At 38.3% G+C, this 14907-nt stretch overlaps 1 protein-coding gene across 3 annotated transcripts; it reads right to left on the bottom strand.

Annotated features, from left to right (window-relative positions):
* Window positions 1-222: 222 nt before the first annotated feature.
* On the bottom strand, window positions 223-13966 carry LOC112158630 (proline-rich protein 5). Of its 3 annotated transcripts, XM_024292074.2 has the most exons (10): window positions 13814-13966; window positions 11451-11533; window positions 9713-9895; window positions 9359-9439; window positions 8702-8808; window positions 6718-6809; window positions 6501-6641; window positions 2590-2734; window positions 2226-2522; window positions 223-1094 (listed from the first exon to the last, which is right to left on the bottom strand). In XM_024292074.2, exons 2-10 carry the CDS (start codon window positions 11474-11476, stop codon window positions 754-756), a joined length of 1413 nt encoding a protein of 470 aa, XP_024147842.1. In that variant the 5' UTR covers window positions 11477-11533; window positions 13814-13966; the 3' UTR covers window positions 223-753. The 3 variants fall into 3 exon arrangements, with proteins under 3 accessions (XP_024147842.1, XP_024147849.1, XP_036066160.1); XM_024292081.2 differs by lacking the exons at window positions 11451-11533; window positions 13814-13966 and adding an exon at window positions 10150-10913 and having other exon boundaries at window positions 8702-8804; XM_036210267.1 differs by lacking the exons at window positions 11451-11533; window positions 13814-13966 and adding an exon at window positions 10150-10913 and having other exon boundaries at window positions 9366-9439.
* Window positions 13967-14907: the final 941 nt, after the last annotated feature.

The following is a 14907-nucleotide window of genomic DNA, read 5'->3' as shown; positions in this document are numbered from 1 at the left end:
GCAAAACCTGAAAGGTGACAATACTGTGATGTTACAGACTAACACTAGATGGCAGTGTTTGCAGAATATCTGAACAGATACCTTTTATTCTGAAGGTCACTTTAACTGAGGCTCAACCTACTTATAAATCAAGTCATTCATTGACAGAAACTATAATAAAATGTTTGAATATTAAGGTAACTTTGCTGTTTTGGCAAAATTAGACACCGGTTTTCAATAAAGTTTTTTTTTTTTACAAGGAAATTGTAAGAATTTTAGATTTTTTTTAATGAAACAAATCATTTTTTTCTTCCAGAATTGCTCCCCTAATAAAGGTTTTTGCACTCGTTTCCGACAGAAAAAGAGAATCACAGAAACTAGATAATAGTTTTTAATTCATTAAAAGCAGAATTGAAATAAACATTTGTCTTATTTAATAAAATATATTGATTTTCTTTGTTTAGCACTATGCTGGTGTACAAGTCAAGTCGTCCAGGTCACAATGATCTGTAAGTCAATAGTCCAGTGGTGTTTGATTTAAAGTTTCAACATTTGCACTCAGGATTCAGGCGAGTTTTGAATCATCCAGAGGAGGAGGAGGAGTGATGCTCTGGTGACGTGAGCAGAACTAACAGTTTCAATTACAGTTTTTCCAGAATCTAGAGATAGAGACATCTGATGGAAGGAGTTTGAAACACTCTCAATGAAGCGTTTCTGGAAGAGTCTCATGGTGAGAAATGCCTGGTATCCAGTGTGAGTGCGGTTCTGCTCGCGTCAGCACACGCTTTGTTGGCCGCTGTGGGTGGAGTCTCCAGAGCAATGTCGCGAAAAGTCCAGAAAGATTCCGTCGTGCTCCTGCTCCGAGTCCAGAGACGCCGTGTTGTGATCCATCGTGACCTCCGGACTGGACGCCGGACTCGGACCAGAGCTCGTGTCTTGTGCAAGTAATTTGGAGGACGAGGGGGAGTCGAACTCCGGTGAGTCGGTGCAGCGAGAATCCTCGGAGGACGCAGAGGGGAGGATGGATGGGGAATGATGCTGCGTCTGCAGAAGGTGCAGCACTGATGGACTGCTGGGGTCTGGGGTCTGCAGGTCTTGGTTAGAGGTTTGAGAGTCTGCATAAAAACACAGCAGCAGTTTGTACGTTTTTAACCAGCTTTCAGGTCATAAAACAAAAAACAGAATATAAAATGTTCAAACAGGTCACAGTTTGGAAGGTTTTCTTCCATCTACTTTTTATTTTTTTGTCCCAAGGACTAGTAACAAACTTCATTCTCAATCTTTTCCATCATTTTAATAAAAGTCTTGTGATTGCACTTCCTTAGAGTTTAAGCTTTAACTTAAAAAAAGGTTGTTACCCACATTATTCATAATGTTGATTCGTTTTTCTTCTTTTTTAATATTTGTCTTGGAAAACCCTAGATTCTTTTGTTCTTACATGCAGACAACATTAGCAGCAAAACGATCCCATACCATCAAAACCCGCCGCTATGCTTTAATGCTGGGAATCAGGAATTTAGCTAAAACTTTAGCTGAGGTGCTGAAAAACAATAAATATAATGTTGACAAAGATAGTTTATACATTTGTTGGTCTCACTTTAGATGGTAAGTATTTTAATAAACCTTTTCCGGCTAATAAATGTCTTCCTAATAACTTATAAACACATTAATAATTTTTGTTCATGTGTTAATAAAGTTTTTTAAGGAATCCTATTATAAAGTGTTACCGGAATTGATACTGAAATGTCCTATTATTTTATTTTTTGATAAAAATATTTCACTTCAGCTTCACTTGTTTAAAAAAAATCTGATTTACTTCATTTAAATGCAGTTTTGCCAACATTTAATAATGCTTTTACAATATTTTATAATAAAAAACAAAATCAAACCTTTTAAATTTGTTTCTTTCTGATTTTAAGGTGCAATTTTGTGGTCTTCATAGATGTGTTAAAGATTTTCTGCTTGTGAATCATTTTTTTACTTCCAATAGTCTGAAAAATTACTTTATAATAAATGAAAAAGTTTTATTTTTCAAAGATCTGCACACTTTTAGATAAGTAATTCATAATACTTGACTGCAAATTACTGCTCTTAATCTATTGAAAGTCGGGTTTTCTGACTTCATGATCTTTAAATATTGGTTAATAAATTATGTTAAACTTATATTTTGCTCTCTATTGTATTTATTAATGTTTTCTGATATGAAGTTTCAGAGGATAACTTCCTCACTTTCTGCGTCATCCCACCTGAAAGAGCAGCAGACGTCGTGGATGTGGAGGAGTGGCTGGCGATGCTGGGCGTGCTGCTTTTCTCGAGTTTCCTAGCAACGATTTTAGCCAAGGGGCTGCTCTCCTCCACGCACGAGGGCATCTCGCAGACGGAGTGACGTCTAATGCTTGCTCCGCTTCCCGCCGAGGCGTCGGGGTCGTACTCCACTAAAGGAGACAGCATGGGAACGTTGTAGCTCTTGGAACGGACCACTGGGTTCTTGACGATCGGAGAGTTTCCCGGTTTGGAGTTAAAAGAGTCCTGCAGGTTCTTTTCTGCAGAGAGTATTTATAATTCATAAATAAAAACATGAATTTTAAAATGCGACAAGCTGACACACACCTAACCAGCAGGACGAGCAGTGCAGATTGGAGGATCCGTCTCTGGAAAATAAGCCATGAGTCCCAAGGTAAGGAGAGATGACTTTTTGGATGAGAGCCTCCAGACGAAGGTAGTCTTCTGTTACACCTTTCAGCTCGTGGACACCCTGGATTAAAAGCAAACGCACTTTCAACACAGAGCTGGTGATACATTCAGCTCACGGCAAACTACAAAAAAAAAAAAAATAGGGATTTTCCGGAATTTAATTAACAGTCAATTAAAATACGATATGTTTTTATAATTCTCTAAAGGTGAGAATTTAATGAATGCCCCAAAACATCACGGCTCTTGAGGAGATCTGCATGGAGGAATGGACCAAAATACCAGCAACAGTTGAAATTATTTAAAAATGAGACAATGTGATTTTCTGATTTTTTTTTCATATTTTGTCTCCTATAGTTGAGGTAAAATGAAAATTACTGGCCTCTTTAATCTTTTTAATGGGAGAACTTGCACAATAATTGACAATTGAAGAGGAAGTAGACATCACTTATTAAATAAACAGTAGAACAAGAAGTCCATCCCTGCTTGCCCAGTGTGAACACCATTGGGCATCTTAAAGAACCCAAGTGTAATACATTCTTAAACTGCCTCACATGCCCAACAAACATCTTTATTTTTACTGACCTCTGCCATTAACTTGCTTTTTATGATCAGGTCTCATTCTTTTGGGTCTTGTTTTTTTGTTTGTGCACTCAGGCTCATCAGAAGGAGAAAGAATAGCTATACCAGGATTTGTTTACAACCTTTTGAAATGGGAAAGTTCAGATTCTTCTCAGAATCTTCAGATTACTGTTAATCTGAGATAGAAAACTGGGAAGTTGAGACTTTTTCTACTTTAACCCAACTCTGGATGGTCTTCTCTACAGTGTCTTGAAACACCAGAGAGGAGATCAATCAAGTTTCAGTTCTGTGAATCACCGAGCCCATGCATGAAAACCACAGCACAGAACCAAACCACATGAATAAAGCAAGCCTAAATGGCCTGGCGTCACAGTTTCTTAGCAGAATAAAAGGAAAATTACTAACAGATGAAAACCCAGCTTGATTTTTATCCTCCTTCCTCTTACAGCCGTCCTACTTTCCAGTATTTCTTCATACTTTTGCAGTTAGCAGCGTCTATATTTATTTTTCATACATTTTTCTCCACAGTCACGCATAAATAAAAGAGGCAGAGCAGATAAATATACGGTGCTTTCTATTTGCGTGTCTTCTGCATGCACACCTCCCTCCCTCCCCTCTGCCCTCTCGGTCTGAATGTGGGAGCAGAACTGGGTCAATGAGTCACCACCAACGAACCCAAACATGAAGAGAAACAGACACGCTCCTGGACTCACAGAGCGGGCGTGTGGGTCACAGCCATCGTCTGAAATCCCTTTTCAAAAAAATTCATGCATATTCAATCATATCTAAAAAACTAAGCGAACATGAAGAGTTTAAACAACTATTTTTGCTCGTTTACCCAGAAAAAGATCATTATTAAAACAAATAGGTTATTCAGATAGAATCAGATAGAAAAAAGTGATATTTATTGGATTTTATATGGTGAAATTATACAGTACATTTAGCAACAAAAGTTTATAGAAATGAAGTGGGACATACTAAATATGTCCACTGACGTATGATTCATACATACAGTTTTAGTCAGGTGCTGTTTATCCTCGATGTATGTGCATTATGGTAACTAAGCATCCCTGGTACTAATGATTTTATCATCCTGCTGAGCCGATATTTGTGCATCAGCGTCCGTCACATCACTGCTTGTGGTCAAAGTCAGAGAGTACTTTCCGAAAGATTGTTTTGAAATTATGAAGAAATTTTGAAGCGAAGATGTTAATGTCAGTTTGAACCCAAAACTGATTTACATTATTAACCTACTGTCGTTTGTGGGAAGTGAATGCAAAAGTACAATATAATGCAATAAAAATACAATAGATGTTGCTGCAAACATAACTTTAAATAGTTATAAAACAGTTTAAAATGGATAATTCATATATAAATTAAGTTTAGCCTCAAATACAAAAGGAGTTTATACAAATATACTCCTAGTGTGTCAGAAGATTCATAAACCTCTTCTGTAACAGTAAAATCTGTCCAACACAAGCAAGAGGCTTTCAGCTCTTAATTGTTTACTCTGCTGCTGGACAAGTTTAGATAAATACAATAAAATCCAAAAATAAAATAAAATAAAAATGAAAATAAAATAAAATAAAATAAAATAATAAAATAAAATAAAACAAAAAAAAACAAAAAATTACAAAATAAAAAATAATAAAAAATTAAAAATAAATAAAATACAGAAAAATAAAGAAAATAAAATGAAATAAAATAATAAAATAAAATAAAATGTAGAATTTTGTGTTTTACAAAAAGAGATTTTTCACAGCTCGTGTACTCAAAACTTTGACCATACAATGCTAGGAAAAACTGAGGGGGGCAAGAACTATTTCTCAAACCTTATATGCTTCATAAATCATTTTAACATTTAAAAAGGAGATAACTGAAGATGACTCAACAAAAACACTTAATTTGCCCAAAGTAACTCATCTGAAAATTAATTCAAACACAATTTAAATACCATATTTTAAGTCGCAGAAGCCAAAAACTAAATCATAAAGAGGAAAAAAACATGTAGGTTGCTCCGGAGTATAAGTCACACCCCTGGGCAAACTATGAAAAGAACTGTGACTTATACTCCAGAAAATACGGTACATAAAAAAAATCAACTTAGCACGTCAAGACTTCCGTACAATTCTTTGTGGTCTGATCAGCTCTCTCTCTCAAAAATTCCCCATTTGGCTTTCATTTTTTTGAATCTTCATTTCATAGTAATTTATTTTGAATTTTCAAATACAAATAAATGTTAGTTTTTAATGTTAAAAGTTGGTTTTTGGATAAATAAAAAAACCCAAAAACAGATATTTAACCAAAATGTATCAAATTGTAAATAAAAATTAACCCACTCATGCCTGACTTAATTAACACTATTATATACTCAAATATTCTGCAATGTTTTCCTTTTAAGTTGACGCAAAATTAAGTAGAGTGGTGGATTTATTGATACGTTGTAAAATTTTTGTATTTTTGTGATATAGATACAATTCCGACAATTAAAGCTCTGTTGAAATGGAATCACGCAACTGTAAAATGATCCAAAACTCACCTGTAAAGTACAAAAAGAAAAGCTATAATGGGATCTTCAGATCTCAATGAACCGACACAAAAAAGAAAAGAGCTGAACTCCTCCACAATGATGTGAGAGACTCGAGTCATACAGGAAATAGCTACTTCACAAGCTAAAGCTCCACAATAATGGAAATACTTTCCTCTAAATTCTAAGCAAACAATTATATTTGCTTGATAAGATTTGATGGAGTTAAGATACGTTATATTGGACTAAAATTCACACTGAGTTCTACAAATACTCTAATACATGAGCACTCGTTTTTAAAGAATCTTAAATACGCAATGCACTTATAAAAACATTCTGCAAAAAGTAAAAAAAAGGAAGAAAAATAATAATAGGTCTACAATGAGTGAAAGTGGAAATTTTCTTAACTTTAATTTTAAAATATGTCCTATAGGAAACAGCTGCTTTCCTTAAAGTCTACATGTGAATATACGAGGATATAATTAGATAAATAAAACTATCTCTTCATGTTTTGTGTTCTTGTTAGGATGTCACACTTTAATCTACACTGTAAACATGGGTAATTCACACAGGCACAGGGGGTCATGGGAAGACAGCTCTGTGTTCACACTGAGATGATTTCCTGTGGGATCTCAAACTTTTCCTCAAAGTGAGTCTCTTGCTTCAAAAAACAAGCAAATACACAAAAAAACACAAACACACAGGGAGGACAAGTCTTTACCTGTAGTATTAGCAGCATCTGAATGATGGAGGGAGGGACTCGTGCTCGAGGTCGGGACAGAGCCTCATCCAGCTTCAAGTTGAGAGCGATGATGTTCCGGAAGTGGAGAAGCGCCAGCTGACGGACAGATGGCTCCTTTCCCTAAAGACGCAGAGACGCTACAGTCAACACGGCGAGGCTGTCAAAAGCCTGGGAACGTCTGCAGGAATCTGCATACTTGAACTGGATAGAAGATGGCCTGCAGCATGGACAAAACATCACAGAAGAAGAAGTCCCAGGTTTCTGCTAAGGAGTCCAACAACTTCTGACCTGAAATGAAATAAACATAGAAGTTAGATAACCTTACAATATCTTTTGAGCTATTTTTAAGTATTCCTAGTCATCTTTTAATCAAGATTATGCCGCTTTTAGACATTTTTTTTTAAAAAACCTGTTATTTTCTAGGACATAGTTTCTGCAGAGCGGCTGTAATTCTCTGTGAATTGTGGGCGGGACTGTTGCCGCAGACCAACCCCTCCCACTCCCTTCCCCACTGTTGAGAGCTCTCTGTTTACACTCTCTCCTGCTAGCTCCTCATAAGTCAAACTTAACGTTAATGGTGCAACAAAAATGGCGAGAAAAAATAATAACAGCTAAAATGTTCTTTTTCTTCAAATTAAATGTTTTCGATTTGAATACAGAAATACCCTAAAATGAAATTATAAGCTTAATTTTCTTCATAAATGTCCTCTATCATTAGGAAAAAAAGCCACTAATTCGTGTTCAAAACACAAAAACCATGATTTTTATGTAAGTCCATTTAGTTTTAAAGTCTAAACTAAATACATAAATATGCAGTTTTAGTGTAAAAAAATATTTATTCATATATTTTCTTTGCCTTTCATATGATAAAAGAGCTGTTTCTAGCCTTCAAGGTGTAAATTCTACAGTCCCACAATAAAATAGTTGCACCTATTTTCTTTTCTTTACTCTGGGGGAGTCAGAACAACCTGTATTTTAGTTTCTGTGGTTCGTCTTATCTTCAATTTCTCACTGTCTAGATGAGACACTGACGTAAAAGGATCACTTCCTGTCTGGTTGCTGTGGCAACCGTGCTAAAAAACCTGTGACAGCCACTGCGTGAGTGTGTGTAAAAGTATGTGCGCACATCTTGTCATTTCAGAAGGTGTTTCCAATAAAGGTCACCCTGTACCCGATTATTTTCGTTCTCTCTTTCTCACTTTTTTTTAGGATCATGTGTGTTTGTGTCCTTCAGTGAGAGTCACAGTTAATAGATAAAGGCTTGTTCTCACAGTTCAAACTAATAGGTAACTCTTCATCTGATATTTTAGTCAATTATTATTTTCTTCAGGTGACCTGCATCTCAGATAGCTTTAGAAAAGATCTCTTCAGTCATTGGCCAGGAATCACGAGGGTGAAGTAAAGCAACACAAGAAGGAAAAATGGAAGTTCTAGGCTTTGCAATTCCTTGTTGGGATTGTTCACCTAGTCAAACTTTATATTACACGGACCAATGTTGAACATCTATGTCAACATTGAGTACTACACTTTTTAATTTCTTCTTTTGTACATTTTCTAAGGAGGCGTCTGCTATGAAGGTACGCCGATAAGTGTTAATGACATATAGATTGTCGATAAAACAGTGTGAAGAAGCAATATGTATGACGCTAAACTTGTTTTGATGAGCCTGTATTTATTTGACTACATTTTAATGAGTTGCTGTTGCATTGCTGCTCCACGTTTGTCCACAACTCTCTGTTTACATCCCACTAACGCCCGGCTACAGTAGCTGTTTAGGTTCAGTTGTTTCACTCAGAGAATGGAGCCTATTCAGACTGAGGAAAGTCAGAGTGAACCAGAGCTCAGTCCGATTGGAAACGAACCAAGAACCACCTCGAATGATGGGTCCTGGTCCTCGACCACGGTGCACTGAATCTTTGTTCCAGATTTAAGGTGGAAATGGTTTTAAGAAATATGGTTGTCCAAAGAATGTAAACAAGCTAAAGGACTTGAGCGGCTAAATCTATAGTCAGTAAAACTAGGGATCAGTGTTCTTTAATGGACCAGAGAGTGACTTCCCTGCAGGTCCAGGTCTGTAAAGGTCTGTCTGACATTATGAAGTTTATAACCTTTGTACTCCCTTGGAGTAAAGAGATGGACTGGATCATGTGTGTTCAGTGGGTCAGAAAGCGGAATCCAACCTTCATAGAAGCGAATCTTGTCCCTCAGAATGACCATCCCTTTGGTGAGGAGCTGGTTCTGGAGGTACTCGGTAAAGAAGGAGCCCAGCTCCGTCTTCAGCAACTGCCTGGGAAGTAAGACACGACTTAGACTAAAGCTAATCACACATTGGGGCTTTCCATGGGAAAACTGAAGTGTGTCAACAGCAGCTGACTCAGGAAATGAGAAAAGATGATGAGCACACAGAAGACCAGGAGCTCCATTAACATGGGAGCCTTTTCTCCAACCAGTAAACATAGCTGTTTAATCTTTGAATTTAGCGACACACTCTGTGATCTGTCTTCAAATCGGGTCCTTTCAAACCCCACAGCTGTGTCAGCTCTGCCTGCTATTGCACTAAACAACATGTGTGCATGTACACAGTCGTGTCTTGTTTACTGTAGCAGCCACCTTGCAGTTTTGACAGCGCTGTCTCACCTGCCCTGAGCCACACACAGATTATAAACACACGGCAGTGACCCATCTTTAACCTCCACCTGTCATTTTCCAACACCAAACGGGAGTTTCTAACAGTAAACAGTAAGTGTTACCATGCAGGGGCTAATGTTAGGGTTTAGCTAAGAAAATGACTGTAATTTGGTTAAATATCCTTCGAAGTTCTGAGGAGGAAAGCTGACCTGACACCTTCGTTCAGAGTGTAGAGTTCGTTTTCTCCCAGCTCCTTCCTTTGGAAAACGGAGATCACGGCATCGTGGATGCTGGGAATAAAATTACATCGGGGGTTACTCAAAGACAGGGGTGGGCGGAGCTTAAAATGACTTTCAATTTCTGGAGTAGAGGTAAAGGTCAGGAAGCAGAAAGGAATCAAGAATGATATGTCTGGAGTAAAGGAGGGATTGTGATGGACCCTGAAGGAGTCTGTGTGAATGTGTTATGTTTACTATACACAAACACAAAAAACAGCTTTTTTTTAAGCTGGTGACGGCAAAATGTGCCGAGAAACACTTTCCGTGGAGGCGTCCGGTTCTCACCTGTTCCAGGTGGCATTGGCACCAGCCCTCCTCTGTTGGGTCCCCTTGTCCCGGCTGCAGTCGTCTGCCAGCCCGCTCACGTTCCCGCCCTTTTCGGCCCCTCCCGCCGACGCTTTTGGCGGCGACAGGTCGGTCAGGCTGGAGGACGAGCCGGTGCCTAGCCGCAGTTTGCTCTGGAGGCTCCTTGAGATCCAGCAGACAGAAAGAACAGATAGTAACATCAGCATCTCTACAAGTTTAATAATAAATATGAAGAAATAACACAGATAGATGAAAATATTGTCTTGCATTAATCATTTTTTTTATTCCAGACTATAAAGTAAACAATAACACTTTCAAGTAGCCTTTTTTTTAATTAATAACACAATTTTCGAGCTAAAAAAAATATTTTTTTTCCTGAAAATTTCCATTCTTAAACTTGCATTAGCAATACTCACTCTAGAAAGTAAACGGGTAGCACACATCTCCACTTCATGACCGTGAGAATCATGGATCCGAATGAAAGCAAACCCATCTCTTCATCCAACCTCTTCCTTCCACTTTCAAAGAAACGCCAGCGTTACCCCCTTCTCCACCTCTCGCTCTTTCCCTCTCTTTGCCAGTGTGTGCCAGTCGGTGACCATGTGACCCCCCCTTAGCTTTTGTGCCAGACAAACAAAGGAACCCTTTCAAGGTTCGAGGGTTGCCAAGAGAGTGGGGAACGATTTGAAGGTGACACATGTTTTTTTCTCTCTCTGTGTGGGCCCAGAGGAACTTAGCTCAAACGGGCCTCCTATGTTTTATCAATTTATTGATCACTGCTTAATTTTTTTAATTTTTTTTGACTCGTCTGAAATGAAAAGTTAAAATAATAATAATAAACGGAGAGAAAGTGCATCTTTGTGTGTGTTGTTGCTATGTCTGTCAACCTGGATCTTAGTTCAGCTTCACATAAATAGGTCAGTGTGAGAAACAGGAGCCCTGGGCACAGACACACACACACACACACACACACTTCATGTCAAAGTGAGTTTTCAGATTCTCTAAGAAAAGAAGGTTCTGATCTTTACGTCACGCCACCAAATGTTTTCTCCCAAAGAAGAAGAGGTTGAGCCAGAACCTTTGGTAGAGGAGATAAGTCTCCAGTTAAAGTCCCACTCCACTGAAAATGCGGTTTTTAGTATTTTTAATATGTTCTTGTGGCATTTTTCTCATGATGAATGACATCTATAAAGAAATGTAAGCTTAAAATAGCATTTAAGAATTATTTTTTTGCTCAAATCTTGAGAAATTGCCATTAAAAAAGATTGTCGCCGAGACGTAGAAGCTACAACTGAAAGGACACAATCTCCCAGCTCCGCCCACTTTCTGATACATCCGCTTGCAGACAAATGCAAATACTGGATTGCTGCATTGGTGATGCTACAGATGGATGATGGGAAGGGGAGGGGGTTGCACCGTGCCAACGGTACCATCCACAACTCAGAAAATTTCAACCAATAAAAAATAACCAAATGCTTTTATACTTAAATAAACTACGATGGTTCTGGAGCTTTAAGGATTAAACCAGAAAGTCAAACACCTCTTGACGTCGGATTGAATCAACAGGAAGGCTGCAGTCTGATTACTAAACAAAGCAGGTGGAGATGAAAGCGCAAATGAGGTCATTCAGGAATGTGTGAAAACCGTGTGTGTGTGTGTTTTCCGTCTCATTGACCCCTGACCCCCATGAAGGACAACCAAAAATAAATATTCCTACCTCCTAAATGAGCCCTCTCGTTCCATGTTCGCCTCGACAGATGGCTAGCAAGCGCCTGGCAGCTGCCACCAACAAGCCCTCATCTGGAAAAGGAATCAAAATCTTTATTTAGTCAAATGCAACCAAGGAGCTATAAATGCTAGATATATGAATGATAAGTGATGTGATGAGAACCAACAGTTTTTCCTGAAGTCTGCAGATGCTACGAATCACTCTTTCACTTGTGGCTTTAATTGTTTTTAGCTGCAAAGCGCGCATGCAACGAGCTTTCTGAGTATTAGGACATGAGTGGTACGCATCTGGGGGAGATGGTAAAGCTAAGGTGGCGGTTGAGGTGACGATGGTGTAGGTGTCGGAGAAAAAATGGGGCCAAAACAGCCTTTCTGCAACCCAAGATCTTTGTTTTGAGCTACTATATGTAGCAACAAAATCAAGGGTGGACTTAGGCAAAGCTGAACACTTTATATTTAACTTTTCATAAGAAAGTGGTTTTTCCTCCCCTCTCCTGTGTAGAAATGGACTATTCCGTCAACAGCAAGTTAGGGTGTATTCAGACTGGACACATTTGAAAGTTTGTTTTCTCCAATATTGTTTTTTTAGTCTGAATAAGTGGTGGGGCTACTGATATTAGCGTGATGGGATACTTTTGTTGTACTTTTTCTTTAAAAGGTATAGTAAAGTACTTGAATTCACTTACGGAGTTCTTGCAAGCACTGTGTCTGGCAGTGTTGCCAGATTGGGCGAAAAAAATGCCTAATTTGAGCAAAAACCTGCCCAATCTGGCAACACGTCTGTGTAAACAGCACAGTTCAGATTATTTGTTAACAAACATTTTCATTTGCTGAAAGTCTCTGTCCTTTGTTTTACTATACTCTTAACTAACAAAAAAATGTGTATTTTAAAAATTATTTATCGATCACAACATTTCAAGGAAAAAGTATTGGCATCAATATTGGGTGATATTAGCCCTGTCAGTACTAGGTATCGGATCAAAACCCAAATTGGTCCGGGTCCAGGAACCGCTCTCTAACCCATCTTTTCAGGTAATTTTGTTTTGTTTCCAACCGATCTGAGCTCCAGTTTGTTCTGAGATTCCTAAGTCGGAATAGACTCTGTGCTCGGAGTGGAACAACTGAACCAAAATGGCCACCGTAGTCGGTCATCACATGGTGTAAACTCAGTAGTGGAGCAACGATGACACCAAGCAACTCATTGAAAAGTGGCCGGATGTGTGCAAGATCAACTGATTTACATGGATTCTCAAGCTGCTTTCCCAACAATCTATATGTCGTTAACACTTATCAGTGTACCTTATCATTGTTGTCACGGTAACCGCCTCTGCTGTACCAAAGTAGCAGTAAAAAGCGTTGTACCTGACGTTGATACAGACATTCAAAATTGGTCACCGAAATATAACATTTGAGTAAATGAAACTTTCCTGACAAGATCTTTTCTCTTGATGCTTTGCCCCGCCCTCGTAATTCTCGCTCAATGACTGAAGAGATCTTTAGTCATGTGGTTTTGTTTACAAAACAATAGAAATGTCCGGTTGACAGCAGTCTGGATAAACACCAAACGCAAGGTTCAGGACTCGATATGGAATAACAGACTTTTCCAGTCTGAAAACACCCTCATTTATAAATATAAAATACATTTATCTAATATTTACATGTGATTTCAGATTTTAAACACTTTTCAAAACATTTGGATTCTTGACATCAACAATTTATAAAAGTGGACCAGTAAAGAGGTTGTTCTATGGACTTTTTTTTAAGTTTAAAAAAATGCTGCAGGGGGCCCCTTGCTGCTGTTCACCTCAGGCCCCCCAAACTGCTAAATTCGCCCCTGGACAAAATAGCTCAAAGCAGAAGACGAGCCTGATTTATATTCCAACCTTTCCCTCACACTTACTGTGTTCAACTAAACATGGCCCCTCAAAGAGTATAGCCCATAGTGGCTCTGTGGTTTCATGAATGGTGCTCCTGGAAGGAAGCATGGGAGGCTTTCGCTTCAGCAAGATATTTCAACTTTTTGGAGCAGAGGAAAAGCAGAGATCTGCCCATCACTGAAAGCTTTCCTCTCCTCCTCTCTCAACAGCAGACATTGTAAGCAGATATCAGAGCTGCTGAAATGAACACCAGTAATCTGCTTCATCTGGAAAAAGCATGCACACTCTCTGACAGCGCAGCGGGGAAATTACAGCTCTGCACAGCTCCGAGTCTGGTCTGTGCTGTAGACCGCAGGTTGGAGGTCTCACACACTGCATGTGTGGGAACCTGGCTGAACTTTATCAGACTTCAACAACCAATAAAGACACTTCAAACGGATTTAACACAAATAAAATAAACATTTTTCTTACTTACTTTTTTTTATTCTTCGCTTCGAAGCCTAAAAGAAGCAGAAATGACGTCTGAGAGCTGTTGTCCGCGCGGCGTCTGCTTCCCCGCGTGAGCTGTCTGTGAGAGAGCGCGAGGGAGGAAGAGAGAAACCTGAGAGGCGGCGCGCGCGCGGAGAAGGGTGCGCGCGTGCAGGTTTCTTTGAGAGCAAGAGCTGAGGGAAACGAGTTTTTACGTTTGTTGAAGCAAGTTTAAGGAATAAATGTGATAAAATATCATTTTTAGGGTGATTTTTGAGACAGAAAGATATATTTTTTTAATTTAACACTAAACACGTATTAGCTTATAATAAAAAATAGTTTATAATCTAGGTCAAATCGTTATATATTTCATAATGTATGCGTTATTACCATTCTGTTGCATTTTACACCTTTTTACTTTTGTTATTTTATTATTTTATCATATACTGTAAATGTATCTGGTTTGAATTGCATAAACTAATTCACTTTTGGGAAGAAATATATTTAACTGAACAAAATTATTACTTTAAAAATAAAACAAAACCACTTTAGTGTTGTTCTTTTTTTCACTTTGTGGCAGCCCACAAGTTACTTTTAGCAAGTCAAAATTGCATTTAAGGTTAAAGTGTCACTATATGAAGGTTGTAAAGCAACCCGTATGTGTTCAAGACCGCAAATGTAATATAACGGGAAAATAAATACAAAATAAACAATTTGAAGCTCAAATCGTTGTCAATAGGATCCATGCTCAAAACTCATGTCCATGTCTCCAAAAACTATCGAGTTAGTATAAATATCTGTAGTTTGTTATGCACATTTTGATATTCTAAAATATTGAAATATCAACAGTGTGTGCTTTGACTTTACTTGCAGAATATTTTTTGATATAAGAAATTTCCAAAACGTGCATTTTTACAAGCAGCGTTCTTATGACCGCTGTAATAGTTGCTGTTTTGAATGTGTAAAAACCTTCTCGTGCACACAAACATTCAGATGAGGCCAAAGAGGCCACCAGTGTCAGGGTGCAGGATGTGGGTGCTGCGACTTCGTGAAAGGACGATACTTTTGGCAGAAATTCCCTTAAACTATTCATAGATTAGC

This window comes from Oryzias melastigma, linkage group LG23 (genome assembly GCF_002922805.2).
Source record: "Oryzias melastigma strain HK-1 linkage group LG23, ASM292280v2, whole genome shotgun sequence".
Lineage (NCBI taxonomy): Eukaryota > Metazoa > Chordata > Actinopteri > Beloniformes > Adrianichthyidae > Oryzias > Oryzias melastigma.
The sequence above is the reverse complement of the archived record's forward strand: the minus strand, read 5'-3'. Positions and strand labels throughout refer to the sequence as shown.